Genomic DNA, 18937 nt, shown 5'->3' with positions numbered 1-18937 from the left:
TGTAATGCAAAGAAGGAGGAAACAGAGTACACTTTGGCATCCTTGTGCTTCAAATACCTATGCTTATTATACTGTGAGCTTCCTAACAGAACATATGCATCTATCATTTAGGAACTCCTTTCAATCCTGCTGAGGCAGGCTGCAATTTTGAGGAAGATCTGTGTAACTTCTACCAGGATCCCAAAGACGGCCCAGGATGGAGCAGAGTGAAGGTGAAGCGTAACGTGTACAGAGCAGGAGATCACACTACCGGATTCGGTAAATCAAAACTTTTCACTACAAGAGTCAAACTGCATATAAAGGTTAACCTGTTGTATCATTGTTCTCCCTGTTAAATATTGTCAGCAGCACACTCACTAGATTGCCTCACTGCAACTCCCTGCCATTAAAAATCAGCGTACACTGCTCTGTCCTAGCTGGGACTCTGACTGTGCCACACATAGAGGGAGATGGTCACCTATTGAATAGTCATGCACGGCTGTAAATCAGAGTAGCTTCACTATACTGAACTGTAGTCACTGAAGGGATGATGCCACAAAAATATGCAAGCAAATATAATACTACCATAATGGAGAAATGGTGGGCTCTTAGCACTTCCAGGCTTAGGATAGTTGGCATTTTTAAGGGTAAACTGTGAAATCTTGTGTAGTGAAGCCATGTAGTGAAAGGCCTGCTAATAAGTTCTGAAACTCACACATCTCTTTGCGTAGAGTATTCACGGTCCTTAATAGTCTGTGCTAAAGTCTCACCTCTTTATACTTGGTGCAGGGAATAATAGGTCCTGTGCCCCATCCTTCATTCTTTGGTCTGAGAGGAGTGCCCTTGAAACAGCCAGGTTTCCAGTGAGGCCAGCAGGCCAGAGAATTTTTCAGTGTAAATTTGAAAAATGCTTATTTCTGGTAACTTAGCCACGTGCCAGTTCAGCTTGAAGCAGCTGGGAAACTTTTAGAAAAATTCTTATTTCCTTTCAAACAGAGTGTGATAATTTGTTTCCTGCCAGTAGAAATTGTTTTTATACCTACAGTCTGATGCAATAATGGATGCTGCTTTAATAGCAAATCAGCTGTGCTAATTGTGTATTAGAAATACTCAATAATTGTGCTGTCTTGCAGGTTATTACTTGTTGGCAAACACAAAGTTTACATCACAGCCTGGATACATTGGACGTCTGTATGGCCCGACCCTGCCAGGAAACTTGCAGTTTTGTCTGCGTTTTTATTATGCCTTATATGGGTTTTTCAAAATGAGTGGTACTCTTGCTGTTTATATCTTTGAGGAGAATCATGTTGTTCAAGAGAAAATCTGGTCCGTCTTGGACTCTCCAAAGGGAGTTTGGACTCAAGCGGAAATCTCCTTCAAAAAGCCTATGCCTTGCAAGGTAAGAGCCAACTCTTCAAATCTGCTGAACTCTGGATGGAGATTTTCCTTGCTTTCTCCTCCCAGGGTTCTGTATTATCTGGGGATTAATCCTAAATCAGCTATAACTGCAAAGTGAAATAGAGTTCCCCAGGCAGTACAGCAGGGAGTGGAGCATTTCTTCGCAGCCCGGCTCTCATAGGAGCCCTGATAAAGGGACTTTGTAGCAGGGACGGGGCAGCGTTGCCCTGGTGTCCTCGACCGTAGTCACAGTATTTGTGGAGACTTCACGCAAGAGCTCTAATGGTAGCCTGTTGCATCTTGGTTTCTCAGGTTCCACGTTCCCTCATTTTTGTTTGTTTGTTTCCTGTGTGGTTTGCATCACCGTACTCAATTAAAGTTTTTAATTAATCTAAACAGTCAATATTGGTAAATTCTGGTCAAAATGGGGAGCTGATCCTCCTTCGCTAAACTCAACCACTGGATTAAAATATGAAACCAGAAGTCAGTGTAATTTAGAGCAATGGGCTTGAAGTTTTTGCAATGTTTGGTTAGAGAGGTCACTTTGTTATCTCAGCAGGTTAATAAGAATAACTAATATTTCACATCACCTCCTCAGTAAGTCCTCAAGCTGCTGTTATGCCTCACCTCCACTCTTTTTACAAAGACTGACTTTTATGCAAATCTGTGTAGGCACTACTTCTGCAGTTATCCTGATTTCTGTAAAGGGTTTTCACTATTTATGAGTCACCTAAGGAGGAACAGATGGATTACTATCTGACGACACTGAGAAAAATCCATCTTTTTTTCACAGTGTGATAGCACTATGAACATATGCAAGAAAGCTTGTCTTGTAACAAGGTATTTCTAAATTACAAACATCTTAAGCATTTTCCCCACTACAAAGTAGTTATTGAAATTGCAGTAGTTACTGAGTTTAACTCTTCTTGAAAAAAAAAGTGTTTTTCTTAGAAATAAATACCTTGTAAAAGAAGAAGTTCACTAAAAAAAAAAGTCGCTTAACTGTGTTAAAAGGGAAATTTACGCTGAAAATGTCATTCTTAATTCTTGGCTAGTGTTCTCTCTCGGTTATCCGATAGCTTAAAAAATTGATGGAATTTTACTGTACATATTTTTTATGCATAAAACATAATAGAATTTCTAATTCCCTTTCAGCTGATATAAAAAAAGAATTTTATTACTGCCCAGCAAGTGCATGATAGAAAAGCTTCTTACAGTATCATCCCAAAATATTTGCAGAAAAGTATTTTTCTCTTTTTGTAAAGCATTAAAAGGTATTTGAAAAGGCAAAGTTAAAACATACATTTGCCATCTCCTGTTTACGTATTTCTTTATTACTTCTGAGAAGGTTCAGTAGCTTGTGTAGCGTAATACACTGTATGAGTGGTGATGACAGCTGAGCATGACTGTTAGAAATGGTTTATAGCTTGGAGGTGGCAGTTTTTTTAGCATCTGACATTTACATGGAAAATCTTTTCCAATATGAATTTATGAAGAACTATTTTTATCTTTTCCTAGAAGTTAGGGTATCTAAAACATTTGTGAAGAAGCTTGCCTGGGATGGAAAGCTTTTCGTGAATTGCGGCTGTCTGCAGTTACAGCCTGTCCGTAGGCAGTAACAGATGGGGACGGCAGCACAGAGGAGAATAAAGAAGGGAAGGGAATATCCTTGCTGCTTCTGAGCCCAAAGGCTTCCCTCTGCACGAGGGAAGAAACCCCGAGCTCTGCAGCAAGAGGGTTTGCTGGCCTCTGGCAATTCTCAAAAACCTTCAGTGGGTCCTTCAGGCTCTTGTGATGGGAAAGACTTCTTTCCCATGGAAGCAAGTTGCAAAATGTTTCTGTTGAGGAGGCATTCCTCAAATATCACAAAAAGTGAGATTTATTGGGCTCTACAGAACTCTGCATGTGTTCAGCATATCATAATTCAGACATTCATTAGCCAAATAACTATGTATTTGCTGGGGGTGGGGCGGGTGTGAAGTGATGATATGTGAGAGGTGGTAGATACCTTCCCTGGAAACATTCCAGGTCAGGTGGGACGGGGCTCTGAGCAACCTGATCTAGTTGAAGATGGCCCTGCTCATTGCGGGGTGGTTGGACTAGATGGCCTTTGAAGGTCCCTTTCAATCCAAACTATTCTATGATTCTATTCAATGAAATTTTACCTTAGCCTTGTCTTAAACCTATTCCATCACCGTGTCTTTTTTCCTGGATTGGAAGATTAATTTAGGTTTAGAGTAGGGATTAAGTTGCAGTTTTGCATATGTAGTAGATGCCATGGGTACATAATAAATAGTGCACAAGATATAATGTGCTGAACGTTGTATAATGGTCTTACAGTTTTCATGATGGCTGTGTATGTATATACACCATCAATTTATCCAGTTTTCTGTAGACAAATAGTACATGGAAGACAATGAGTGAAGGTCTGAAGTGTGTCAACATGGAAAAGTATATCAAGATATGTTTACGGCTGAGAAGACATTATACAAAAGACAACTGATGCTAGAGTTTAAGCATGTGTCTGCTTGCCATAAGGCAAGGGAGAAAAAGTGGCGTAGTTACAGGTTTTCTGCTTGTAATATTCACAAGCAGGCTTGAATGAAGTTGCACAGTGAACCAAGTTCTGGCCTTTCCTTGCAATCTCATGCCCAACTCTTCAACCTTAATACTTTTTAAAAGTCTTTTCATGCTTTATTTTGTTTGTTCCTTCTTTTCCAAGCCAACAGAAGGAAATGAAGGAGCATGGTGTGGCATTGTATAAACACTTAGGTTAGTTATCTGTAAAGGTGTGTCTGCCTAGGACCTAGTGAAATAGGTGACAAGGAACATGCATTTCAATGGCCGTCTTCAGTGTAGGCCAGTGTTGGACATGCATCAGAGCACATTTTGCCTGACAGCGAGGAGTGGAGGGAACCTGCAAGTCAGGGACTACCCTTCGGAGGCTCTGGAGGGAGACAGTATAGAGAAACAGGAGAGAAACAAGTTCACTGAAGCTTGACCTGTCTTATCCTGTCTCCTCAAACCTGTCCTTGCATTTCTTGCCTACTCACTGATGTGTCTTTGTCTTATCTATCCTGCCCTATAAGCAGCAAACCCCCTGCCATTCGCCATCTCACTCCTGGCTCCTCAGCTCTGGACAGTCCATTTTTTTTCCCTCTAATCCTGTCCATGTCCCAGTCTGTTTGCCCTGCTTGTCCCATTTCTTACAAATTTTAGTTTTTCAAAAACTAATGACTTGACAGAAAAGACAGTTCTGGCACAAAGATGAAACACTGACACATTTCATGTACCTACTCCAAAGGCTAGGAGTGCCCAAGCTTTTCAAAGAATTTTTTTAATAGGGGCAAAGGAAAACCTTTTTTCCTAGCCTTGTTCTTGGAAATGATGGAACTGTTTTGGCTTAAATATTCCAAAACAAGCCTGAAGCAAGGACCTAGCATGGAAAGTCTGAGCTGAAATCATTGTGTCTTGGCAATGTTATAAGCAAGTGAAAAACAGTCTTTTAATGGAGTGAGGTGGTCTTAAAATAAGATAGGGCTACCACCTTCCCTCTAATACAGATGTGGTGGCTATGTGGCTATCATATTGTTTTCTGAGGTGGATCATGTCTAGGCTTGGATGATAACGAGTTGTAGGCATGCACAGTAGTTTGGCTGATCAAGTTCTTGGTTACTGGGTGTGACTTGTATATTGGGTCAGTGCCTGTGGAAACAGAAAACAGTCTGCTGGCAGTGCCTTAATGGCCAGTAAAGTCAGCGAGGCAGTCGTTTTGCTGCTTTGGCCAGGGAGTCCTGAAGGTCGTCATGATTTTGCAGCCAGAAAACAATTGTTGTAAAATATCTGATCACCTATGATGTCCTTCATCTTTCCTGTACTATGAACACTACTCCCAAGGCTTTGAAAACAATATATAATGTCTGGTATCTTTTAGTTTTGATAAAGTTTTTGTTTGCATCAAGGCAATAAAAAGGCTCAGATTTTCATCTCTTGGTTTGTGTAATGGTTTTTGCAAGTTCTTTTTGAATTAGCTAACTGCAGTCTGGCACAGACTGTTGGCTTCAGTTCTGCGAGCAGGAAACGTGAAGCTGGCCAACAGGCTTTAATATGACACTTTAAAACTACCATGTTGAAAAGGTTAGGTGGGTATGATCCAGCTAAGCAAGTCATAAATGTTTATACATATCTATATGTATGTATGTATGTGTACATACTGCAAATACATATGCTGCTATATAATGTTAGTGAGAAGGCAGGAAATTTAAAATCCTGATTTCTCAATTTGTACTTCAGGCATTCTCTCTTTTAGTTAGTGTAAGTACCTAAGATCCTATACACATACAGTATTGTTTTTATACTCTGTAATGCCCAGGGAATGAACATGAGAATGAAGAAAAAAAAATTCCTAACATATATTGAAATAAATTAAACCCTTCATGTTTTGTTGTATAAGCCTTTAAAAGGGCAGCATAAAAATCTGAGTCTGAAGTATGTATGTAGATCCTTTTGATCTGATTGAATGTACTGAAACGGATCTTCCAGGCCAATACATGGCAGGAAAATGTCAGAGCTAACTGAAAGGAAAATTTACGTATGGCATATGTAACCTGGAGATGCTCATATGCACCATGGAGTAAGAATCTGAATTTTAGTATTGTGTGTGTGTGTTTGTGTGTATACACCATCATGGAAAGATATTTTTTTTATGCAACTTCACAACAAAGTCCAGATACCTAGATTAAAATGAAGGTTTGAGTGCAATTTGGTCTGCTTATATCAGTTAATTTTTGCTAGATTGGGTTCACCATTCTGAAGCTCAGGTTTTCAAAAGCAAACATCTCATGTTTTTTATCCATTCATGCAAGTTTTTGCAATGTTACCTAGTGCTGCAGTGCTTGAATACTTCCCACAGAGTTCAAAACCAAACCCCCAGAAAGGTAGCTGGCATCATAACAGTCCACTCTACTTCCATCAAAGTAGTTGTGGCTGCATTTCTTGTGTTTTCATTCTTTCAGTCTACTTTTCTTCCTCTCTCATGTTTTTTTTTCCTCAGTCTCTTTCCTGGAGTTCATCTGTTTGTTTTCCCCTGTCCTCTAATAACTAATTTTAGTTGCAGTTGTGAGAAAGCAAAATCAAGTGACTGAGAGTTGCACTTTAATATTTACATGCTTCAAAACAAACAGAAGGGAGCGCTTTTGGGGGAATGACTAAACACTGAAATCCTTTGCTGCAGGGTGCTGTGGAGGCCAATAGTATACACGCATTTAAAAAGGGGTTAGGCAAATTCATGGAAAATAGACCTCACAGTGACCGTAAACATAGTGGTACAGGTGTGACCTCCAGTTCAGCAAGTTGTTCTCTGCGGGCTGAACATAATATAACAGCACAAATAGCTTTATGGTTATTTGTTTCTTGTACTGTTTTCCCTAAACATCCATTATCACTCCTCCACCTTCCTAGGGCTTGATATGGGGGTCTTTGGACCTTTGTTCTCACATCATCACAGTGATGATGCTCAATATTAAATTATGTTAGCATTTCTCTTTGCTGCTGAGAAATTTGTGTCTCCCACTTGTCCACTGAAGTCATAGATAAATGACTAAAGCAATCCTGGATATATGATGAAGTCCTAGATCCCCGTGACTGAGTCACTAGCATAAAGGACACAGCTCTCCAGTCAGGAGGAGGGCAGACATACTAGTCTTCATGTCCTCCTCCTCCTCTTCTGAAAAACCCCCACTTGTGTCAAATAAATGAGCTTTTTGGTACCGTTCTAACACAACCCTTGATCAGTCTTCCCATGATAAGGTATGCAACCTAAAGAGGTTGGAATGAGCTGCATTTTTATAGTATGGCACTTCTGTCCTTCCTTCCCTCACCTCGAAAACAACAAATTTCTTAAAGAATAGTCACTGGAAATGTCTATTTAAAATGAGAACATTAGGGTCTGTAAATACTAGTATTAGTGCTTGCAAAACTTGTACCTCACTGTCTGTGGTGTTTGATATATGGTTGTGGAAATGACATACTGGAAACTGTAAAAATTATTCAGGTTAGAAAGTGTTCCCTAAATGGCCTGCATCTTCACAGCAGCTAAGCAAGGAGATATGTTGCATGAAATATTACATACCTCCTTTTGGTTTCTGTGATACTTAACTGACATTTCCCTTTTTTGCTCAGTTTTTGTTCTGGGTACTTAGTATTGTGGTATTACGATGCCACATCATCTGACAAGACTCCTCAGTCTAAAGGCAAGAACCTTTTCATCTTATAAAAAGAGCCAAGAAAACTTTCACTGAGGAGAGTGCCAAAATAGCAGATTTCTGGAAATCTAGGAGGGCCCTGGGGGAGAGCTGAGGATACCGGTGTCCTGTGTAACCTTCTGTGCAGGCAGTATTCTCAACTGGACAGTGCAACCCAGTGACTGTAGATACAGCATGTAGATACTGTAGATACAGCATGAACAGCCTGTGGCCCTAGGCTGTTCTGTTAGCTGGTAGACAGGATGTAGTTCAAACCTAGCAATATTCACTAGGATGGGACCAGGCAAATGAATTTGCTTCAGAGTCATAGCTTGCTTTTAAGTCTCCAGATCTGGCTGCTGTCACATTTTTTCTTTTGTTTGGCTGGTCTGGCTCTCTAATGGAGCAAGAGCTATATTTTCTGGGATAAACAAGTAGGAAAGAAAATACACAGAACCCGTAGGGGCTTGGGGGCATCTTCTCTCCTTTTTTCCAGTCCTTAGTCCAGCTCCCTCAAAACCTCCTTTTACTAGCTTCCCTGTTAGTCCTTCTTCATGGAGGTACCCTGCTGCATGTCCTACTCTTTCTTCTCCTCCAAAAGCAGGTAAACTTCATATGCATCCATTTTGACTCGCATCTACTTGTACAGATGGAGAGTGCTAAGGATGAGAAGTCCCTTCTACCTCACTTAGTGTCTGCAGCACAACCCAACAATATGTCACGGGAAAAGTGAAACCCTGCTTGCTCTACCAGCTGTTCTCATCTGGTGTTGCTCATTACTGATATAATCCAGGATAAATGCTAAGAACTGGTGATTGATACTTTGAGGCTGCAGGACAGGAGCATTGATTAAGAACTGGAAAATAAACAAACCAGCTTCCAGAAATCAGGGCAATGATTTGGAATGGAACTACTGCCCTGGCTGTGTCCTGTTATTGGAAGAAAAAGAGACATGAGAGGAAAATATGTTTTATTTTGCAGTAACACAGGCAACAACTGCCTGCATTTGATAATGTTTTTAATTTAGCATCCAAGATAGCATGCAAGTCCAGAAAGATTTGTTACCTTGTTTGAAACAATTAGTATGTTGTTCATCTGTCATGTTTTATGACAAAAGAGTGAGCTGAGCACAAAGATGCCCCTATATTCTTTTCCAAGACATGAGATAACTTTGTAAAAATTTATTTTGGAATAATTGACCTAGCAACTATTTTAATTCAAAGCAAGAACAAATGTAAAGCATTATGAGATTAAGACTATCAAGACTATCAAGACTGTAGAAGGGGTTCAGAGGTCTGATGTAGAGTGAAAACGAATAGCTAAGTAAATCCAAATTGATACAACTTTGGTAGGCAAAGTTCAAATAGTCAAAGATGTGTCCCTTTATGACAAAAAAGGACATTTAGGACAAAATAAAAGAGGGAATAAATTTGACCTGTGAATAAAAATATGATCTACCACGTTGCTTAAAACTAAATCAAGAATATAACAACAAAATAAGCCGAAGAGACAATGAACAATTTCAGTACATTTGCTATAGCTAACACTGGAAACTCCGCATTCCCAACCACAAGCTCCCCCACCCCTGTGCGATTATAAAGTCTACTCATGGCAGCGTGTCACTCAGCACCACAAAGGCAAGTGGAGAATTAGTAACGCTAAAGCTACAGATTACAAAGCTGAACAACTTTACAAGTGTCACGGAAACAGATCAATCTTTTGATTGTACAAAGGCCACTGGTTCAATGGCCTTTGAGAGACCACCAGTTATTGTTGCGATGATTTTGAAATGGAGGGCTTTCTGCAGGATCTAATGGGTAATTACATACCTTGTATGGAACAAATTACTGCAACTTAAGAATAAAGAACTTGATCCTGCTCCCAATGATGTCAATAGGAAAACATCACTTACAACATGATTCCACAGTGTGGAAATGTTGTTTCACAAACGAGGACTGACCTCACCCTTTCATGTGTGGTTTTCTGAAGATTCTTGGGTTTAGGACTATAATATGTCTTTAGTTTATTACAAATGTTCACCAGAATGCATTTATTAAAAGTCTGGTGAATGACGTCCACCCAACGTCAGTATTTATTGTATTCTTTATTCCAAGAGATGCTACCATATTTTAATAGATTGCGCCTGTTTCTTGAGAATGAACTTACAAAGTAGGAAACAATTTTTGTCCTGTTAAACCTTAAGGCTAAGAGAGCAGCTCTACAGAGGGGGAAAAAAAAAAAGAAAAAAAAAGGCCAGTTTTAGGCCACTATACACTGAGCAGTTGTGCATGCTGTGCAGGGGCACTCCAGAAGTCCACACCTGTAGCAGTTTACAAGACAGATAATCACTATTACCAGGATTGGTAGCACTGAATGGAAAATGGTTTTGAAAATTGCTCCATTGTGGGCAGCATAACCAATACATGCTTTAAAGGTTAAAGTGTAGTTACACCCCAGGCTGTTTTATAAGCAGATGGGTAAATAAATACCACATAGAGAAGCAATCTAGCAAAATCCAGTATAATTACCATATTGAAGGTGTTACCAAGCCTGTTAAAAGGAAGACATACAAAATAATGCATGAACGATTTTTAATAACCTTTTTGTACCCACATGAAACCTTCAGTCAGCATTTAACATCAAATATGTAACTGAGGTGTTTACAGTTGTTCCAGAATATTAAACTGTTAGAAGTGACACTACGCCATCTCCAGTCACTAGCTCAGACCTCATCACAAAGGAATTGTTTTGAAAAGTTCCTCCCAGATTATGGTCATAACCCCAATGGTCAGACAGATGGTTTGCAGTAGTTAGGCAAAGAAAACTACCAGCAGTATTTTCACAAAATAAACCTTATTGTGTCTTCTATAATTCAAACAGATCTGTGTCAACCTTGGGAGAAGGGCAGCCGGGAATCTTAGTTTCTCTACATTTTATTTTGTCATCTCATGAGTGACTTGTATTTTCCATGGCAAAATTAATGTGTATTCAAATAAAATATCTTGGACACTATTCTTAATCTTCACAAACCCAGATGAAGACTGTGAATGATGCTTAGCATTTCCAGCCTCCTGCTCTATGATATCATGGCATTGTGTCATTCCTGAATAATCCCATTTTAGGCAGTAGTTTCACCTCATCTCTATTGTTCTTTGTTTTTTGCCATGGCCATCAGTCTGCATTATTCTTTGAAGTATATCCTTCCATGGATAAAACCTCCCGGCTGTAAGGATAAGATAGCTGAGGAAATTTGAGCTCTTCGTGTTGGTTTTTATTCGGGGGGTAAAAAACACAACAGCCTCAGTGAGTCATGTTTTCTCATACACTAAAAAATACACTCCTAATGAAATGGAAACTACATACAGAGATATATAATTTGCTTATAAAAGTGAGAAAACACTTCCCATTGAATAAAAACATACATCTAAACCTCACTGGATTTGAAATTCTAGTGACTGGCAGTATTAGTACGCACCAAAACGAAGTGGATTCATAATTTCTGTTCTGTAGTGTCAAAACTGTTAGCACATTTGGAAAAATCTAAAATTTCAGACAGTGCCAGCTTTTGTTAGATACCTGAAACTTCCCTTGTGTGTTGCAGGTTGTCTTTGTCAGCTGGTGTAAAAGCTTCTGGGACTGTGGACTTGTGGCACTGGATGATGTATCATTGAGCCTGGGAAGCTGCCAGGCTACTGGTAAGACCATGTATATTTGTCATCCAACAGCTGCTACCCTTTTTAGCAGGAGATCGCATACCTCCATTTTCCAAGCCTATCCTACAGCTGCCTTCATTCCATTGTGGTTTCTTTTCTTTTTCCAATAAGTATTGCATAAATCCTCTTTCTGCTGTAGCATACATACAGTGAGGACCAGTTTTTATTCACAGGGGTACCAGCTAACTCCTAATCAACTTCACTGACTCTGGTGCAGTTGTATTGCAGGTGAGTGTACAATTTAAAAAAAAAAACCAAAAACAACAAAACCAACAAATGAAGGGAAAGTAGTTTTCAAATGGCTTTTAGGAAACCAGGAATGGACCCAAAAGCAATATTTTCAAAACAAAGCATTATTCTTTTTAGTCCAGAAGTACAGTTTTGCAAGTCCCTTATCTGAGCTGCAGTTCTCTAATGAAGACATACGAGTCGAGTCTAACTCTCCCTTCTGTGTAGTGGGAGAAACTGAATGTTTTTGAGCAAGACTGTACCCTCTGACATGCGCAGGCTAACCTCTCTGAACTCACCCAAACTCCCTCTCTGTGGAGCTTTTTGAGGTTTGACAATGCAATGATTGTATCCTAATTTGGAAACCATTCTCATGAGACAGGCACAGTCTATAATCCCATTCTTCTTCGGAATAAAGCCATGCCTTTGAAATGGTGATGAGGCTGATCTACCATGCCATTTATATTCCCATGTAGTAAGAACTTTTTAATGACCTCTTTTGATTGGATTTCATGCACTAACCATTACAGAACAGATTTCATGGTGGCTAACCATTACAGAACAGAAAGAAGTCACGTGTATAAAACCAGGTGCCATTTTTGTAACGTATTTGCAACAGCTGTCTGTTTTGCCTTTCTGTAGTTTCTAAGTAATTTGAAAAGGAACCAAAGGTGCAGAACTGACATTTGGGTGTATTGTCATATGGGGACTTGTCACTGATAGCGGCAAAAAAATGCTTGACAAATGCTCCAGAGTATGTGAGGCATCAAGGCCTCCTCCTTTCCAAAAGATGAAAGCAGCTCAGAGTGTTTACTCCTGAACTGCAAATTCCGATTATAGCGGAAGAGCTGATGGAAGCTTCCTGGCGAGCACCTGACTTGCCAACTTTCTCTACTCTGCATCATCTAGTAGAATTGAAATAATGAAAATACTCTAGTAATGGCAGCTCTGTGGTCTGTTAGAATCTGGTGCCAAGGGAACATAAGAGAGCTAAATGTGCCATTTGATTTCAGATCACAGAAACACCATCTTTGACAAGACTCATTTAATATGCATGTTATACATGCTGGAGCTCATTAAACTGCTTGGGGTGCCACAGTAGTGGAGAAAATTACACTGGTAGAGCCTATTGTGGCGTAAGAGCTATACTGATATAATAAACTGTATGAAATGTATTAAAGAATATTAGTATATGTTAGCGAGCCAGACTAGGGCACAGATTTCCAGAAAGCTGTGAAGAAAATTAAATTATATTTTGTACATCAGTTTGAAGTTAGCTTTTATAAGCTTGTGACTGCTGTATGTATTGCTAGGCAGATGAAAGTGATTTCAGCAGGTGAGTGAATGCAATACATTGCTTATGTAATCTCCCCATATATCTGTCTAATGTATTTGCAGTTTTAAACTATGTTCTCTCCTTATAGATCTATTGCTGCCCAATCCTGGAGAGTGTACTTTTGAAAAAGATGAGTGTGTGTTTACCCAGAAGAAGAGAGGTCGTGGGAGTTGGCACAGGAGGAGGGGTCCAACTCCCACGTCTTACACCGGACCAAAAGGAGACCACACTACTGGGGTAGGTGAGTTAAGCTCCACATTGAACTTTCAGAACAGAGATTGACAGTTAATGAACAGTACTGTGAAATTATAACCTAGAACACAGAGAAAGGTTTTACTGTTCTGTTCAGAACAGTTATTAATCAAATGAAGTAAACACATTTCTTAGGGAACCACAGATGGTTTTGAGAATGTGATGTTTAATCTGAATTATCTGCAGACCAGGTAGGTACTTTGGTCTTCATGTCCCAGAGTAGCCCTCTCCTTTGGGAGAAAAAAGGACAGGATGACTCTCCAGATGCCGCAGAAAAGCCTTCTCTCAAACCCCTATCTTATGTGAATATTCCCTGAAACTAAAAGGCAAACAAGTGGTTTGGGGGCTCTTCCACATTAATATCTTCCTGTTCAAACTTAGAAGAAGACATGGATAATAAAAGAGATCCCACAAACACTTTGTCTTGAAAACCTGCTCCATAACCTCATGTGTAATTTAAAGTATTTAGGCAACTGGGGCCCCCATTAGCATGAGCAAGCATGCAGAAAACTGCATCAGAATTGTCCCCATGCCAGGTGCTGTACCTGGTGACTTCTGGAAATTATGAATGGTGTCACTACCTTGGGTGCTAGTGTTCCTGCAGAAGAGGACCTCAGTAGCAACTCCACTGACTTCAGATTAATGGATGAAACTGCCCTAGGTCTTGTGAGCTTTAAAAGCCTTCAAAAAGGCTTTTGGGGCCTTTGGATTTGCTCTCCTTCACAGTGGTTAGCATTCATTCAACAAGTTATAAAGTCCGTTGCAGACAGGCTGGCTTATTCACAGTAGCCATCTATCCAGTCAGTTAAAAATTTTAGCTGGATTACAAAAACAGTTGACCTGCTCAGAAGGCTCACCAAAAGCTATTATTATTCTGTCAACTGTGATTGAGTGTAAACCTCGTTAAGCATTATCAAGCATAGTTATTTCAGCTATGCATATGAAGTCTCACTCTATGCAAGCTTAATTCAAGTTACTCTGGAAAACCGTTTTGTTTCTAGTTAACAAAATAACAAATGCTTCTAGTTAATAAAATAATTTTTTGGTCTTGTTTTTGATCTCTTCATCTAAAAAGACGGCTTTGTGCATGTTCAGCAAAATTTGCCTTTCCTATCTCCTCGTAAAACTTCTGTAACAGCTGCATCCTGAGCAAGGTACAGAAGTTGACTAGAGAGATGTGCGTTCATGGTGTGTGGGACTGTATGGCCAAAATCCTGCATGTGGAATTGAGAATGCAGATGGGAGTGTCTCTCTTTGGCTTGACATTTCAGATCGCCGAGAAATTATGTTCTTCCATTGTTAATTCTAACCAGTACTGATTCTGGGTAGATATATTAATAGCCTTCAGAGATAAGTAAGTTTTAAAGCTTCAAACTTCTCTTATGTGTTATGAAACAAAACCAAGAAACATTACTTATGTAATAAGCATATTCTGACCAGATCTATTGGCTAAGTTATCCAAGTGGAAATGTAGGCTATCTACAAACCAAGAACGTTTTCCCAATAATGATACCTTTGTACTGTGGAATGACTTTCCAAGGGGAATACTGAAATTCTTGTCCCTTTTCCATTTAAAAATTAGATGACATTAGACTGAACTAGATGACATACTGTCTGTCTTTGTTACCTGTGCTGTCCAGTTCTTCTGCATCAACTAGACATGTGATCACCAGTTTTAAAATAAGTGAGAATTTTTCCTAGCGGTTTTTAAAGTTTATTTGAGGATTTTTATTTTGAAATGCGGGTGAGACTGTTGGAGAGGAGGTGTCTGTAAGCCATCTCTGTATTGTCTGTCAGACCCTTCTTTTTCTACAAAATATAATCCAAAAGGACTACATCACATTAAAGTTGCTGGTTGTTTCATTAGGTAACCAAACTCAATTCTGTAAAATGATACAACATTCAGGTTGGTTTGATGCTTTTTACCCCTTATTATTCCCTGTATAATACACCTTATTCTTCCTCTTTCAAATACTCTATATCCCAGCTCTTGTTTCCAAGGACAACAACCCTCTCCTTATAGTAGGAACAACACTTAAAGTGTTTCTTGCCTAAGAAAAGGAGTGGGCTGTTAGCACAATTTTCTTGATTCCTAAGGCAGAAAGTGACTTCAGACCTATTTTCAGTTTATGTAGATCACTAAGTATTCTGAGATCTGAGGCTGCAGCTTGACTTTAGAACTGGTGAAGCATGAAAATCTTTTAACTCTGGCCTGTGACAACAATGTTTATTTCCATATTTCACGTATCTCTTTCACGTATCTTCTTGAGAAATACGTGGATTTGAATTCACAAACCCAAGAGCTGATCTAGTCTTTCCAACAAGTTTATAATATGATTCAGGCCTTAGAACTAAAGGCACGTTATTTTATTATACTGTAGTATGAGCTGTAGGTTTTGATTTTTAACTCAAGGAACTTTTAAGCATAGTGAACATCAAAATCCTCACAATGGCTTGCACTAGGTTTGGTATAAATAGCCTTGGGAATTCTCGAACACACTGTATGAAATTATCTTTTCTTTACAGGCTGTAGATAATCTTCCTTTTCACCCTTTCTCTCTACTGCTGCTCACCACCAAACTACAACCCGGGTTAGAGGGAATGTCTTCAACATGGGTTTGTGTAGATAATAGGAATCGGAGTATCATGAGAGACACCTGAGCATCCACCGGCTGCTCTTGCCACTCTCAGCTTTTCTCCTGCCTCACTGATCCTTAGGAATCCCCTCTCCCCCTGAGGGCAATCTCACCACCAGGACTTGTGGCGGCAGAAGGGCAGCTTGTCTTCTTCGACACCACAAAAAGGGAACAGTGGGACTGCATGAAGAGCTGCTGCAAAATCTGAGCTCACTGCCTGCTGGCAGAGCATACATCTCAAGACACAGAACGGATGCCACATGCAGCAGATGGGACGTGGGGCTGCTTCTCAGTCTTCTGACATACCTCAGTTTGCTCCACTTGGAAACAAGCAAATGATGGATTGGGGGGCGGGATTAATTTGCCTGCCACCAGTTAATGACTAATTTTTCCACAGACCAGAGTTCATGACAACCTTTCATTCATTCATGGATTCTGGAGAGTCTAGTTTTCCTCACTTGTGTCTTCACATCTTGATCACAGAAAGAAAAATATTGTCACATGTGATTTAAAAGAGGTATTTCAATTCATTTGCTCTGTTAATAGCATCAGCTGCGACCATTGCCTAAACTGTACCCTCAGATGTATGTGCAGCTGTCTGTGAATTCCAATTAATTGACCACTGTCAGAGTGCATTCCTGGTTTAAGAACAGCTATGATTTTTTTCTTACTTTGTATTCCTTTCTGTTGCTATGTATTTCATCAGATATAAACAGGCAAGCTGATCTAGTCCCTGCTCATTGCAGGAGGTTTGGACTAGATGGCCTTAAAAGGTCCCTTCCAACCCAAAGATTCTATGATTCCATGAAGTTTTTAGATGTTCTTATATTAGCATTCACAATTACCATTATTCCACCACAATTATTACAGTGTCACAAATATTACAGTTCACAAATGGAACAGTCTACAGCTTAAAAAGCTGTATCAAAATAGTTTGTCATAGTTTTTTTATATAATGAGCATGTTGAGCATAATGAACATGCTGAGAGAATGTATTCTATCTTGCTAATATTTGCTTGTATGTCTTTTTAAGGATACTACATGTATATAGAGGCATCCAACATGGTCTATGGACAGAGAGCATACCTAGTTTCAAGGTCACTAAGAGGAACTTCTGGAAAACAGTGTCTGACATTTTTCTATCACATGTATGGAGCTGGCACTGGATTACTAAGTGTTTATCTTAAAAAGGAAGGTGATGATGAAGAGATCCCTTTGTGGAGGAGGACAGGGGAACAAAGCATCTCGTGGCTAAGGGGACTGATAGAATATGAAAGTGATAGAAACTACCAGGTAAGAAAAAACAAACAAAAAGCAGTCAAAATGGAATACTGAACTGAACTACATGCTAGAATACAAGTCTTGGGTTGTATAAAAAAAAAAAAATGTTAAAAAGTAGATAGCATTGAACAGACATCTGAACAAGCTGAAGTAACCTGTAATTTCTTACAAATGAAGGTAGGTAGGGAATTATAAAACACATAAGTAGGTTGCAAGTATGAAAATAGCTCATTAATTCAAAATTTTTTTAAAAAGTATTTAAGTGCTGTTTTCCCATTTGTCAGTAGTGCTAGTTTTTATTTAGATCACTTCTGCAGTTGTTTTTTCCTTCAGCTGTCTAAAGCCCAGTCTAGATTTGACATAAACACTAAGCTGTGATAAAATGGATGCTTCTTGCAGGATGGTCCTTCTGAGGTGGCACCAAAGGCAAGGGATGATGCAAAGCCAGAGCTCTGCCTTTGGTTTCAACAGTGCCTTTATTTCAGTATTGCTCAGTATTGCCAGAGAACTGCCTGCTTCAGTTTCTCTGTCAAAGAGAAAGCTGAAATTGCTATTGATTGAAACTGGGCACAAAACTGCACTGATCACTAATCAAAGTTGATGTGTGTTTTTTTTAAATCACTTTGCCTGAAAATCACTTTTAAAAGCTTGGAAATTAAGGCGGGGGGGGAGAAGAAACCTTTTACTGAAAAGCAAGTTCATCAGTAAGCCCACAACATAATATTGTAATGCTTTTTTTCCCTTCAAGTCTTGCTTGCATGTGGGCAACACACAGAGCAACAGTTTGGGCTGAAAAGCAAGATAGAAAATGCCACATCACTGGAGAAAATTTATCAATGGTCTACAACACACAGCAATTTCTTAACAAATTGTGAAAACAAATTTGCTTCCTTTGGCATAGCACACACCCAAATTCTGACCAGGGTGGTCAGTCCACTGATGGAGCATAGATGTTTCTTCCCAAGAAGGAGGCTTTCAGGACACACTACATCCTTGAATGGACTGCATGGGTACTGTTTTTTTTAGTCCTTCCTCCTGTGGGATTCATGAAAAGCTGTCTTACCTTTACAGATTATTTTTGAGGCGATCCGCGGTGTCTCAGTAAGAAGTGACACTGCTATTGATGATATTCTGTTCCAGGCAGGACCCTGTTTAGGTAAGTTTAAACATATTCTATTTCTCTTAGGAAACACCTAGCAATTCACAGTGATTTTTGTAATTAGGCAGGTGATACTTCTTCCCTTGAATCCCCACTGAATGGATCTGAATTTAGTGTCATGCTGCAGGGTTAGTTTTGTTTTCTAGTAAGATGTGAGGCCATCCTCAGAATCTCGACTAATAAAGATGCTGTATCACTTTTTAAAAACCGTATGGCACTCCCGTTTAAATCCAGTGTGGTAATTACTTTATGTTTTACGCATTCTTACGTATGATAAAATATAAATAATTACAGTATTTTCCCCTTCTTGCATTCTAGAAGTGGAAGAAATTCAATTCTCATCAGGCTATCCTGACAACTTAAATGAAATTGAGTATTAAATACAGTCTGCTGAAAGGAATGAAGTGCGTAGAAGATTTGTATGTGAGAAACTGCACAAACTGCGTATTTTAAAGTACATTTTAAGTAAATACTGGACTGGTTTGAATATGCACCCATGTATAGGAAGAACTCAGAGCACTCATGTTCCTCGCCTTTGCAATGAAATTATTGACTCAGGGCTTCTTTGACTGTTTTTTTATATATTTCTCTTTTGCATGAGGTATCAATTACTATATAAAGGCTTCCCATTTTGCACAGATCATTCATTTTAATGCTATTTTTTTAACCTTTCTGGTATATAGGTAAAAAGAGGAAAGTATAAGTGCACAATT

At 39.3% G+C, this 18937-nt stretch overlaps 1 protein-coding gene across 1 annotated transcript in view; it reads left to right on the top strand.

The window, feature by feature from the left end:
* MAMDC2 (MAM domain containing 2) overlaps positions 1–18604 on the top strand; it is a gene marked incomplete at both ends in the record, with an annotated part of 60333 nt that extends 41729 nt beyond the window's left edge. Inside the window, 7 exons of the mRNA XM_082012887.1 lie at positions 112–258; positions 1113–1378; positions 11221–11314; positions 12985–13137; positions 16818–17077; positions 18137–18221; positions 18543–18604. Of these exons, the coding sequence (XP_081869013.1) occupies positions 112–258; positions 1113–1378; positions 11221–11314; positions 12985–13137; positions 16818–17077; positions 18137–18221; positions 18543–18604 (1067 nt within the window). The remainder of the gene's footprint in view (positions 1–111; positions 259–1112; positions 1379–11220; positions 11315–12984; positions 13138–16817; positions 17078–18136; positions 18222–18542) is intronic.
* Positions 18605–18937: the final 333 nt, after the last annotated feature.

Source organism: Phaethon aethereus (genome assembly GCF_964289735.1).
Source record: "Phaethon aethereus genome assembly, chromosome: Z".
Taxonomy (NCBI): Eukaryota; Metazoa; Chordata; class Aves; order Phaethontiformes; family Phaethontidae; genus Phaethon; species Phaethon aethereus.
Note: the sequence above shows the minus strand (reverse complement) of the source record. Positions and strands in the feature narration are given on the sequence as shown.